Genomic DNA, 13,440 nt, shown 5'->3' with positions numbered 1-13,440 from the left:
CTGATATCATATTATTATCTCTGTTATTTGAATTTCAGTGCTGTTAAATGTGTATATTTTTGATCCTGTTTCATGGTAGTCTTATTATTTCAATTTGCTGTTTTCAAGTTTACCTCATTTATTGTATTTATGTTTATACTTGGTCATTTTACTATTGTTATACTGTTAACAAAATTGTAAGTTTTATGTTAAACTGTAGCTGCTGTACAAAATCTTTTCAAGCCTTGACTGAAATGAGCAATTGGAAGAAGCCTGTGTTAGGATGCACAAAAGCCAATGGGGTAATTTTTAAAAAACATGACCCCTTTGAATATGGATGCCCTGAGCCATCTACACCTTAAAATAGTGTCATTCTGAGATGGACTTTTAAACCTGTATGCAATCTACACATGCAAATGCCTCTATTTACACATATGGATGTCACACAAAGCTTCTAAAACGACCTCTTTGAATTTCAATTCAATTCAGTAAAAGCATTTGAGTCCATAAATTGCCTGTCAAATTCCTGACACTAACCATCAGGCAGTGAGGAAAGCTGATCAGTAGGGAATATTACGGGTTCAATGTTTCAATTTGCTTTACAAAATAGAAACAAAAAGTGCTTTATTTTAGATTTGTCCATCTGTTATATGGACTTCACAAGTAGGGAATACTGAAAGGCAAATGGCCAAACAAACAAACAAAAAAACAAACAAACACATATGCTAATAGAGGAGTCACAACTGGCTAAAGCAGAAGGGCTGGCAGGGTTCCCAAGGCTCAGCCAGCCAAAGAAAAGAGAGCTGTCACTGGTAGGAGAAGAAGCACGGTGGGAGGGATTCCATCTGTCATGCTCCTCACCTCGCTGAGGGCCGCTCCTCTGACGCTGAGCGCCGGCCATCTTGGCAGGTCTGGCGCTCCGGGTGGTCTCCTGCCTGCTCGCGACGCTCCCAGGGGGTTTCTCTGCTTCCGGCGAAACGGAGCACCGGCCATTTTAGACAGATTAGAGACGTTGGTATCGAGCTGCCCGATATTCAACGCTAACTGGCCAGGAACGTCTCCTGACTAGTTAAATAGCCTAAGGCCAGCTAAGCACTAATATTCAGTGTGAGATAGCTGGTTATCTCAGCTGAATATTAGCGTTTACCCCCGAATTCTATATAGTGAGCTTAGATTTAGGTGCCAAAATTGGCACGGATTCTGTAACACCGCATGTAACTTATTTGGTTTAACAAGCTAATGAGCACTGATATCAGCATTTAACAAGCAATAATGAGTGCTAATTAGCAATGACTAGAATTTAGGTACACAACTCGCTAAGCGTATCCTGTAAAGATGTGCGCTGAACTTCTAACATGCTCAGGCAAAAAGGGGCATGGTTACAGGCGCAGGAAATGGGTGTTTCATGGGTGTTCCAAAATTTATGCGCCTAAGGGCCCTTTTACTAAGCCGTGTAGGCACATACATGCGTCCTATGTGTGTAAAGTTGGAGTTACCGCGTGGCCCAGGTGGTAGTTTCATTTTTTATGTGCATTTGCTACATGTGCCAGAAAATAATTTTTATTTTCCTGCGCGCAGCGGAAACTGGGCGGTAATCGTCATTCTACTCATATAGATGATTTCCACACTGTTACTGCGTGAGACCTTACTGCTAACTCAATGGGTGGTGGTAAGGTCTCAGACACAAAATGGACGTTCGCCAATTTTTATTTGGCTGCATGTCCATTTTTGACAAAAAAGACCTTTTTAATAGGTGTGCTGAAAAATGGATCTGTGTGTGCCCAAAACACGCGCCTATACTAGCGCAGCCCATTTTTCAGCTCACCTTAGTAAAAGGACCCCCTAGTTATAGAATATAGCCTAGTGCACCTAAATCTGCACACAGGAATTTACACCAAGTTTTCATTGTTGTAAATGGATGCACGCAGATTTAGACACTGGAATATCAACTAAGCGTATTCTATAATCGGCGCCTAAATCTAGATACTGAGTATAGAATACACTTAGTCGGCATTTACATTTTTGTTGTATTTTCATTGGTACTATTCAGAAAACTTTTTGTAGCAACAGTTGAGACTTCATTTTGTAGAAATTTTCACTTCATGTATCTACCCTTCAAAATGGGCTTTTAACAAATCTATATTGCTCTATTCATTCCTAAATTTGAACAGATGTTTCTTGGTTAGATAACATTAATTTAATTTTGCATCTTAGAGTAGCTTGCAATGGACATATGTAATTTGCCTTGTTTCTAAAGAGCAGATGATGTAGAGGCATATTCATATTTATAATTTCTTTCAGGTGTCAGCATTTTCAACTTGGGAGAAGGAGTTACACAAAATAGTTTTTGATCCACGCTATCTTTTACTAAATTCTGAAGAACGTAAACAGGTGTGTTTCACTGAATATAGTTTATATAATTTGAGGTTCTATATTATGTGTAAAAGTCAATTGCTACTTACTGTATGTGTGGAAGAACTGAGAAATTAGTTCTCTCTCTTGAGGGTAATTTTACAAAAAAATCACTTACATGTGAAGGCCAAATAGACACCTATTTCCAACCTATTTGCATATAAGTGCCTATAAGGCAAATTATAGAAAGGAAAAGGAAATGGGATTTCATATACTGCCTTTCTGTGGTTACAATCAAAGCTATTTACATATGACGTACAGTTATTTATTTTCTACCTAGTGCAATGGCGGTTTAAGTGACCTGCCCAGAGTCACAAGGAGTTACAGTAGGAATTGAACCCACTTTCCCACTGCAATAACCATTAAGCTACAGATAACCATCATCCAGGTCAGGATGTATGGAATTCCCATACTTCTTTTACAAGAGGCTCTATCAAATGTACAACCACTTGTAACAGGAGAAGGGCTGCGTGACCAAGCCCCTTCACACCCAGAGGGAGCAGAGTCTTTAGAAAGCTGGATGTGAGGGGAAAAAGTACCACCCCACAAACACACACACACACACACACACACAAAGACATGGGAGCAACTTTTTATAAAAATCACTGCTTCCTCTCTAAAGGGAACCGATCCCAGCATCGATGAGCCATCCCCGTAAGTGGCCATAATCTTGATACAAGTTTCCCAAACCTCCTTCCCTGACCTCTCCCTAACATTAAAGCCACCCCACTCTGACATCAACCAACTTCCCCCTTTTGAAAGTCTCACTTTTCTGACATCACCTGTCACCACTTCTCATAGGCTCTTATGTGTGGGCATAAACTTGATATGTGGCAGCCTCCCCCATACTGCTCCCAGGTCCCAATGCTCCTCAAAATTGATCTGTGGCTGCAAGCCTCCTACCTCACCCCAACCCTATCCCCAGGCTTCTCTGGTGTCTAGTGGGTCCCATATATGGAAACCTGACCCCAAGTGGCAATACCTCAATGTTACCACTAGAGGATGTGGTGACTGTTTTGGATACCTGGTGGCCACAAGGTAGAAGTGAGTGACTGGGTGGGTTTCTCTCCAGGGACCTCAGGTAAGACCAGGGACTGGGTCTGAGGTTTGGGAGATTGGGGGAGCTTGCAGACCCCATGCCAATTTTGGGAGACCTTTGGCTCATGCCCATATCTGGGGCCTCCAGGGAGGGATAATTTTATTGGGGGTGGTGGGATGATGTCAGGGAGGGGTTACTTTGATGTCAGAGGTTGGGGGCTGTAGGAAAGCAGTGACTTTGATGTCAGTAGGCATTGGACGATGTTAGGAAGGGATAACAGATATGGGGGGGGGAATCAGGTGATGTAGGATGGGGGGGTTGGCTTTGCTATCAGGTTGGAGGAGGAGAGTTGGGGTGAGGATGTGATTGGGGGGAAGCCTGGCATTGTGGGGACTGGTAACATTGGGAATTTCAACTGCTCCTACAGCAGGTACTTAAACATACCTCAGAGCGGCTTTAAATTACAACATTCAAGGTGGATGGAATAAGTGATTTTCAAGCACAAGCCTTCACTAAGTATATGTAGCTGCTATGACCTGGCTAAGGTAAGCCATCTGAGATTCTAGGAAGTGTGTAAAGGGTAGCCATTAGGTGAATATGTCATTGTCTTCTAGCATGAGGTCCTGAGTGAGTGTGAGGATGTTTGTGGGCTGCTGGTTCCCTTTGGGTTCTATTTTCATCAGTTCTTGTGTGGGGGATCAGTGCAACACTTTTAAAAATGAGAGGTGTGTTAGAATGGCTTTAAAGTCATTATATTGTGGGTACATTTGTCCCTGTTTCTTGGTGCACCCTGCATCTTGTTGATTTCTGTGTACCGGTGGAGATGCTTGGGGAGAAGGGTACTGTGCTGGTTAAGCCCCTGCACCCTATTCACCATTTGGAATGTTCCCGTTGGCAGATACCACTCTCAAGAGGGGATTTTTACGTGGTAGAGAGTCTGTAGCCCTGTTGTCTCTATGATCTCACAAATGAGTGAATACCAAGATCTGAACTCTTTCCCTAATTTCACACTCTCCTTTAGGTGCTCTTCGGGGCATCATTTGATTTCTATGCTGGTCGTCGTTTACATGAAATCCACACTGCTCTTGCTGGGGAGAATCGGGAGATAAATTCCATCAAGAGGAATGTTCTCCCTTGTGCTGAGCCCGCCTGCCGCCGCACACAGGCTAGGCTCCTGAATCCTACATGCTGGGACCAATGGCTTTTTTTTTCTTCGGGATTGGTCTCAGTGCACTGGGGATCATGAGGACCCAGTTTGGAGTTGTGGTGTCTTCCGTTCTTCTCTTACACACAGGTGTAGTCTGAGCCTCATGGGTGCCCAGTCATGGGGGGAGGATGGGGATAGTCCTCTGTGGGAGAAGGCAGCGGCTCCTCTTTGGTGGTCTGCCTCACACTTACCGTCTGAGGAAGTCATTCCCTGCCTCTTCACTTTTGTCTAGTGAAGCTGTATCTGGGGACGGCCTACCGAGTGGGGTTTAAACAGACAGAAGCCTCTCCTACCTGTTTATACCCATTTCAGTATCTACTCCCAACAAGATATTCTTACAGCATTGATTCAGACTTTGGAAAAGCTTTGAATTACAGATTAATTTTCATGTATTTCATGTATGAATTAATGTATATTTGATTACATGTTCTGAAGAGAAAAAGTAACGTGGTAATTTGTTTTTTTATAATTCTTATTGGAATAAAGTGCCAGTCTAGATGCTCTTTTTGACGAGTGTGTATTCAATTAATTACAGCCAGAGATTGTATTGCTTCATTTTACATCTTTGTTTCTGCCTGACATTGCATGCAAATGACAACCTTTTCCATTTACGAACAGTTAACAGTTCCATTTAAAATGTATTTATATTATGGTAAATAACAATGTGACAAAATGTTGTCACTTGAAGTTTAAATCAAGCAAAATGTGTTGCATATGTAGAAAAATGTATTTGCAAAGAAAGAAAGTTGATTACTAAAAAAGGATTTTTGTCAAGATATTGAAAATAATCTGCCTGTTAATAACTACACTGAGATGTTGTGTTTTCCATAGGTATTTGAGCAGTTTATGAAAACACGAATAAAAGAAGAATACAAAGAAAAACGGAGTAAATTACTGTTAGCTAAAGAAGAATTTAAAAAACTTTTAGAAGAATCCAAGCTGTCGTCAAGGTATCTTCATTAATCTGTATATGATGAGACATGGTACTGTGCTGTAGACAATGATTATAAGTCAATTGAACTATTTTAACATTGTTCTGCTGGGCCTACCTGACTCACAAATTCAACGTTTACAGCATGTGCAAAACGTGGCAGCTAAATTTATTTTGCAGGGCAGACCTATTGATTATGCCACCCCACTTTTGATTAAATTTCACGGGCTGCCAGCCCAGGTGAGAATTCAATTTAAGCTATTGATGTTTGTTTTCAAATTTTATATGGATTAGCTCCTGACTATCTACATACTATGGTCTCTCTTTACTCAACAACTAGAACACTTCATTCCATTAAGGAAGTGAGGTTGAATATACTCTCAGTTTTGGTGTATCGAAAGATTGTTGCTAGGCATAGATCTTCAATAGGAAGAAGTCTGGAACAATGGTACAAATTAACAAAAGATATCTGACATATTACTTGTTATCCTGCATTTAGGAGGGTGATTAAGTCTTATTTGTTTGGCCAATATTGAAGGTCCCTTGAGTATGGAGCGAGGAGATTTTGTGTTATATGTAAGTTAATGTAACTCAATGGGATTTGTCCCATTTTTGATTCTTACATTACATTACAGACGATACTTCTATGCGACAAGTAACCATAAATGGATCAATGCGGCTTACGTTATAAGAAGTAGGACAAGTACATTATTTAAAGGCATAAAATAATATACAACCAATTTAAACCTCAGAAACAAAATGACAAGCTAGTTAAAACTGTAATAATTTACAAAACGTGTCATATACTATTGACCAGACAATATGAGTTGCTGAAAAAGCCAGGTTTTCAGGACTTTCTGGATAATTACACACTCATATTGATGACTAATATATTTCAGCATCTTATTCCATCATTTGGCTGCTTGGTAGGTGAAATATACCTCTAATTTGGATTTATATTTTATTTCTTGGGGTGAAGGGAATTGTATGCACCAGTAATGACTTGAACTAGTTATATAAGTTTTACCCAGTAGCAAAATCAATGGTAGCACGTATGATGGAGCTAGACCATGCAAGATAAGACAAAGCAGACATTCTACAGGCACATGAGAATGTCACTGAAGAAAGAGGAAATGTGAGCAAGTGCAAAATGATGCATGTGGGAAAGAGGAACCCGAAATCTAGCTATGTCATACAAGGTTCCACATTAGGAGTCACGGACCAAGAAAGGGATCTAGGTGTCGTCGTTGATAATACGTTGAAACCTTCTGCTCAGTGTGCTGCTGCAGCTAAGAAAGCAAATAGAATGCTAGGTATTATTAGGAAAGGAATGGAAAACAAAAATGAGGATGTTATAATGCCTTTGTATCACTCCATGGTGCGACTGCACCTCGAATATTGTGTTCAATTCTGGTCCCCGCATCTCAAAAAAGATATACTAGAATTAGAAAAAGTGCAGAGAAGGGCGACGAAAATGATAAAGGGGATGGGATGACTTCCCTATGAGGAAAGGCTAAAGTGGCTAGGGCTCTTCAGCTTGGAGAAAAGGCGGCTGAGGGGAGATCTGATAGAGGTCTATAAAATAATGAGTGTAGTTGAATGGGTAGATGTGAAGCGTCTGTTTATGCTTTCCAAAAATACTAGGACTAGGGGTCATGCGATGAAGCTACAATGTAGTAAATTTAAAATGAATCGGAGAAACTTTTTCTTCACTCAACGTGTAATTAAACTCTCGAATTTGTTGCCAGAGAATGTGGTAAAGGCGGTTAGCTTAGCGGAGTTTAAAAAAGGTTTGGACGGCTTCCTAAAAAAAAAGTCCATAGACCGTTATTGAATGGGCTTGGGAAAAATCCACTGTTTCTGGGATAAGCAGTATAAAATGTTTGTACTTTTTTGGGATCTTGCCAGGTATAATTGTGACCTGGACTGGCCACTGTTGGAAACAGGATGTTGAGCTTGATGGACCTTTGGTCTTTCCCAGAATGGCAATACTTATCTACTTATGTAAATGTACTTATGTGGGTGCCTATCCACCTTATAATTGAAAGAGAAAAACGCCTAGATTTCGACCCAAATCGGGAGATAGACGTTTATCTCACAAAAACGAATAAATCGGTATAATGGAAAGCCGATTTTGGACATTTTCAACTGCACTCCATCGCGGAAGCGTACAAAGTTGACAGGGGCGTGTCGGAGGCATGGCGAAGGTGGAACTGGGGCGTGGTTATCGGCCGAACAGAGATGGGCGCCTTTCGCCGATAATGGAAAAAAAGTATGCGTTTGTAGCTAGAATTTAGGGCACTTTTCCTGGACCCTGTTTTTTCACGAATAAGGCCCCAAAAAGTGCCCTAAATGACCAGATTACCACCAGAGGGAATCGGGGATGACCTCCCCTGACTCCCCCAGTGGTCACTAACCCCCTCCCACCACAAAAAATGATGTTTCATAACTTTTTATTTTCACCCTCAAATGTCATACCCACCTCCCTGGCAGCAGTATGCAGGTCCCTGGAGCAGTTGTTAGGGGGTGCAGTGGACTTCATCCCCCCTATCTGTTACAATTGTGCTGCTTAATGCTTAGTCGTCCAACCCCCCCAAACCCACTGTACCCACAGGTAGGTGCCCCCCTTCACCCCTTAGGGCTATAGTAATGGTGTAGACTTGGGGGCAGTGGGTTTTGAGGGGGATTTGGGGGGGCTCAACACACAAGGGAAGGGTGCTATGCACTTGGGAGCTCTTTTACCTTTTTTTTGTTTTTCTAAAAGTGCCCCCTAGGGTGCCCGGTTGGTGTCCTGGCATGTGAGGGGGACCAGTGCACTACGAATCCTGGCCCCTCCCAAAAACAAATGCCTTGGATTTATTCGTTTTTGAGCTGGGCGCTTTCATTTTCCATTATCACTGAAAAACAAAAATGCCCAGCTCACAAATTGTCAAATAAAACATGGACGTCTATTTTTTTCGAAAATACGGTTCGGTCCGCCCCTTCACAGACCCGTTCTCGGAGATAAACGCCCATGGAGATAGATGTTTTCGTTCAATTATGCCCCTCCACGCGTGCCCAATGTGCGTCAATTTGGAGTTACTGCCCGGCTACTGCTTGGTTCTTGTGGTAATTCATTTTTGATGTGTGTCCGCTATGCACATTGGAAAATAATTTGTATTTTATGGCGCGTGTCAGAAACCGGGCACTAAATGTCATTCTATGTGCTTAGATGATTACCGCACAGTTAATGCATGAGACCTTACCGCTAATCAATGACTGGCGGTAAGTTCTCAGGCCCAAAATAGATGTGCGCCAATTTTTATTTTGCCACAAGTCCATTTTCGGCTAAACTTTTAAAAAGGCATTTTTTGCAGGCGTGCTAAAAAATAGATCTGTGCGCGCCCAAAACAAGCGCCTACACTAGCACAGCCCATTTTTCATCTCACCTTAGTAAAGGGCCCCTGAGACACCTCAACTAGCTGTGGGTTATGCTTCTACTTTGATGACATGTTCTAGTGATGTGATTGTTCCATTGCCCAGCATGCTATCATTGTTTCCTAGGAGACTCATCCATATGGGATGCCCTAAGTCCTCATTTCCTCAGCTGCTTCTTGAGTGAGTCCTCTAGGAGACAATGATAACATCCTGGACAGCGGTACAAACATGTCACTGGAACTTGTCATAAGTATAGTACAACCAAATAAATGTCCACATGTACCACACACTTAACTTGCTCTTCTATCTTGTCTACTATTTCCTTAAGGATAGATTCAGTTCTAGTAACCACATCCCTATATAAGTATGGGGATTTGAGATTTTTTTTTCAAGTTTCCAGAATTTAGATTATTAACTGAGAAGGGATTGTTAAGCATGTAGGGATGTTTATGCTCAGATAACCATTTCCAATTTGTATTATCTTTCCAACAATTCACAGGTAGAGAGTACCAGTGAGGAGGCCCAGGCTTATTTGTGTCTGTAGATAGTATTTTTTAAAGCCTTCTTCAAAAAATATAACTTCTAGAGCCACTCTCCTAGTTGATTTCTCCCAGAAACTGTATAAGAATATGGTTCTTAAAGAACATAAAAAAAAAAACATTAACCAATTGCTTTTGTACTCAGATTTGTGTTTTCTTGAGGGTTACTCAGCTCTGTAGAAATAATTTTCTTTCCTTTAAATCTCAGACACTTGTAGTAGGGGCAACTTTTTATTTGAGGTTGCATTGTTTAGTATTTGCTTCCCCATCAGGGAAACACATTTATCTTTTTTAACCCTTTGAAGTTAGAAGATTTATTTGTGAGTGATGTTGTAGTTTCATCGTTTACCATTAAGGTAGTGGTTCCCAAACCTGGTCCTGCAGTGAAGACAGTATATGTAAATATCTCTCATGAATATTCTAGGTGGATATCTTGAAATCCTGACTGGCCAGGGTGCCTCCAGTACCAGGTTTGGGAACCACCGCATTAAGTGGATGTTTGACAATAATCGAGTATGTTTTTTATATAGGTCATTAGCATTGAATTGTTTCATTGTTCTGTATGATTCTTGATTTATCAAGATTTAATTATTTTGATGTCGGTGCATCTTCTCCCCATTTATGTAAGCTTAAAATTTTACGGGCTCTCTTTTCTTGTTAAATTATTCATGGGATTTTGTGATGCTCTGAAATTGTTTGCTGTTATTTTCTCTGTTCTGTATATTATTAGAACCTTTCAAAATTTAAAAAACAACAACAGTATAATCCCTGACTGTTATGCTATTGCATATTGACAAATATGTGAAAAATAATACTGAGGAAATAATTTCAGGTGGAAAATCCTGAAACACACTTCTACTTCTTTTCCAACATCAGAGCTGGAGCAACAGGGATGTTACGCTTTAGGCACCCTATAGGGATTAGGAATGTGCATTCATTTGAAATGACAAATTGGAAATGTGAATGAGATTTCATATGTTGTTTTGTATTGTTTTTAACCTAAAATTACAAGAATATAAAGAATGATGATTTTCCCCTCCCCCGTCATTGATAGTACACATTATTGCTTAATAGTTGAATATTGGGGTGTTCAATAGGGGCCTATTGCTTTAATAGGTACCAAGGGGCCCTTTTCTAAGCCATGTAGGTGCCTACGTGCACCCAACGTGTGCCAGTTTGGAACTACTGCCCGACAACTACGTGGCCCAGGTGGTAATTTCATTTTTACGTGCGTCCACTAAGCGTGCTGGAACAATTTTCTGGCACACAGTGCTAACCAGGTGCAAGGCCATTTTTCCCGCATCTTAGTAAAAAGATCCCTATGTGCATTACAGCTATTATATGATAATGTCCCTTTGGACACAGTATTTTTAATTGTATATTTTGGACACTTTGGGGTCCTTTTTCTAAGGTGTGCTAACAGATTTAGCACACACTAATGATTAGCATAGGAATATAATGGGTGCCTTATCATTTAGCTCATACTAATCATTAGCGTATGCTAAATCCATTAGTACTCCTTAGTAAAAAGACCCCTTTATAAATTACACGCTGTGGTTATAAGGAAGTGATCAATTAGGTATATATGCTAATATTGAGAAACAGGGCCAGTTTTCATGTGATTTTTCTGGTCCCTCTTTAAAACTTTTGGTTATTTGGAGATAACTAAAAAGCCTGTTGTGGCAGATAACACAAGAGAGCACTGTTATTACAAATTGAGGGCTCTGTTTATTAAGGCGTGCTAGGATTTTTAGCGCATACTAAAATTTAGGGGCCCTTTTACTAAAGTGCATAGGCACCAATGCACGTCCAAAACACATCAAATTGGTACTACCACCCAGCTACTGCGTGCCCCAGGTGGTAATTCCATTTTTGACACGTGCCCAAAACGCGGTGATTGGCATTTACCACCCAGTTAGCATGGCGGTAAGATCTCAGGCCACAAATGGACGCGCGCTGGTTTAAATTTTGGCACATGTCCATTTTCTGGCACAAAAAAATGCTTTTTTTTCATGGCACACTGAGGAAGTTGAAAAGCACGCGTCCAAAACACATGCCTACACCAGCGCAGGTCACTTTTAGGTGCACCTTAGTAAAAGGGCCCCTTAGCATGTACTAATGCTAGAGATACTCATATATTCCTGTGGGTGTCTCGAGCATTAGCACGTACTAATTTTTAGTGTGCACTAAAAAGGCTAGCGCTCCTACAGTGCGGCTTAGTAAACAGGGCCCTTTGAGTCTCTTTTACAAAGCCATGCTAGTCATTTCCATGTGGCAAATGAGAGGAAGCCCATAGGAATTGAATGGGCTTCCTCTCATTAACCACACAGGAATCACTAGTGCGGCTTTGTGAAAGAGGCCCTTAGGAAATAAAGGCCAAACAAGTTTAAAATAATATAAAAACACATTAGACACATAAAAACATTTTATGGAGACTTGAATGCAATTTTATTCTTCTTTTTACATAGGAGTACATTCAAGGAATTTGCGGAGAAATATGGGAGAGATCAACGATTTCGACTTGTTCAGAAGAAAAAAGATCAGGAACGCTTCTTTAACCAATTCATACATTTACTTAAAAAAAGAGACAAAGAGAACAGAATAAAGCTGCGGAAGATGAGATAAAAATTTCAAAGAAAAAAAAATTGCAATAAAAAAAAAACAATACTGTGACTGCCATAGAAAATAAAAATAAATAAATATATATATGTATATATGTTTTCTGGGTGTGAATCAGATAAGTGAAAAACAGGCATGATAGGATACACCCTTTTCTTGTTGTGATTCAGTAATCACAAGTTGAAGTTTGTAAAGGTTTCTCTGCAGAAATCTGCAGGGTATTTTCAGTTCTCAAAGGATTAATCTGTTTCATATTGAAGCTCTTTTGTACAACATTCAGTTTAATACATTTCTAATTGCCATGGTATGTCAATTCCTTAATTGTTTTAATTATTCAAATTACTTGTAATATAAACAAATTATGAATCCAGTGTAGATTTATAATTAAACAAAAACAGATGCTATTGATAGCTATCTGAAGATATTCCAAACATTTTAGAGGATTATCACATGCCTTTTTTTGTAATTTTGCATATTTACATAATCTCATCAGAAATGAAAGTGTTGTCACAAAGTCCATTACTTAGTCAATGTCCACATGCCTCTGTCTAGTTTTCTAAATAGTTATAATAATGTACTAATTGTTAAATTTATGGTGCAAATATAAATATGGCATATGTTCTATAGAAAATATTAGAAATTTACAAAGACTGTGCTATGAATAGTGTTTTTGAGCACATAAATGGAAAAATGAAAGCAACACTTGTTCATAATGTTACATTGGAACATTTATTTTGTAAAATCATGTTATCAAATTTAAGTTGTTTTTTTTTTGTATGCTGAGAGTTTGCATGAGATTTTTCTCATAAATTTGTATAAACAAATATTTTAACTTTTTAAATAATAAATATTTTAAGTGAAGTCATTGATTTTTAATTTTTTGTCTTGTCTCTAGAAACATTAGACATTACTGCATAGCCTGGTAGTGGTTTGACATTGATAAATGTTTGAAAGATGTGAAATATGCTCTATTTTCTTTTTTTAATCCAAGAATTTTTATTTTAAAAAAAATTAAACATGAAGATGTACAAAAGCTATCAAAAATTGATAAGGTATACAGTCATATTAAAGAAATATACAGTTGTGTTTACTATCAATTACCGAGTAATATGTAAATAATTATCTAAATTTGACCATGTTTCGGAAGCAGAAATATCATTGCCAATTTATCTGCTAATGATAATTCAAATTTAAAAAGTTAAAGTATAGTGTGCCACCTAAAGTGAACATTTAAAAAGGTATTATCTTTCCAGTGCAAAAGAACTGATTTCTTTGAAGTTGCAAGTAGAATATGTAA

At 39.3% G+C, this 13,440-nt stretch overlaps 1 protein-coding gene across 1 annotated transcript in view; it reads left to right on the top strand.

Moving 5' to 3' along the window:
- TCERG1L (transcription elongation regulator 1 like) overlaps positions 1-12,149 on the top strand; it is a 336,955-nt gene extending 324,806 nt beyond the window's left edge. The window contains 3 exon segments of the mRNA XM_030204960.1: positions 2,281-2,370; positions 5,469-5,587; positions 11,993-12,149. Coding sequence (XP_030060820.1) covers positions 2,281-2,370; positions 5,469-5,587; positions 11,993-12,149 — 366 coding nt within the window.
- The last annotated feature ends 1,291 nt before the right edge of the window (positions 12,150-13,440 follow it).

This window comes from Microcaecilia unicolor, chromosome 5, assembly GCF_901765095.1.
Source record: "Microcaecilia unicolor chromosome 5, aMicUni1.1, whole genome shotgun sequence".
NCBI lineage: Eukaryota > Metazoa > Chordata > Amphibia > Gymnophiona > Siphonopidae > Microcaecilia > Microcaecilia unicolor.
Note: the sequence above shows the minus strand (reverse complement) of the source record. Positions and strands in the feature narration are given on the sequence as shown.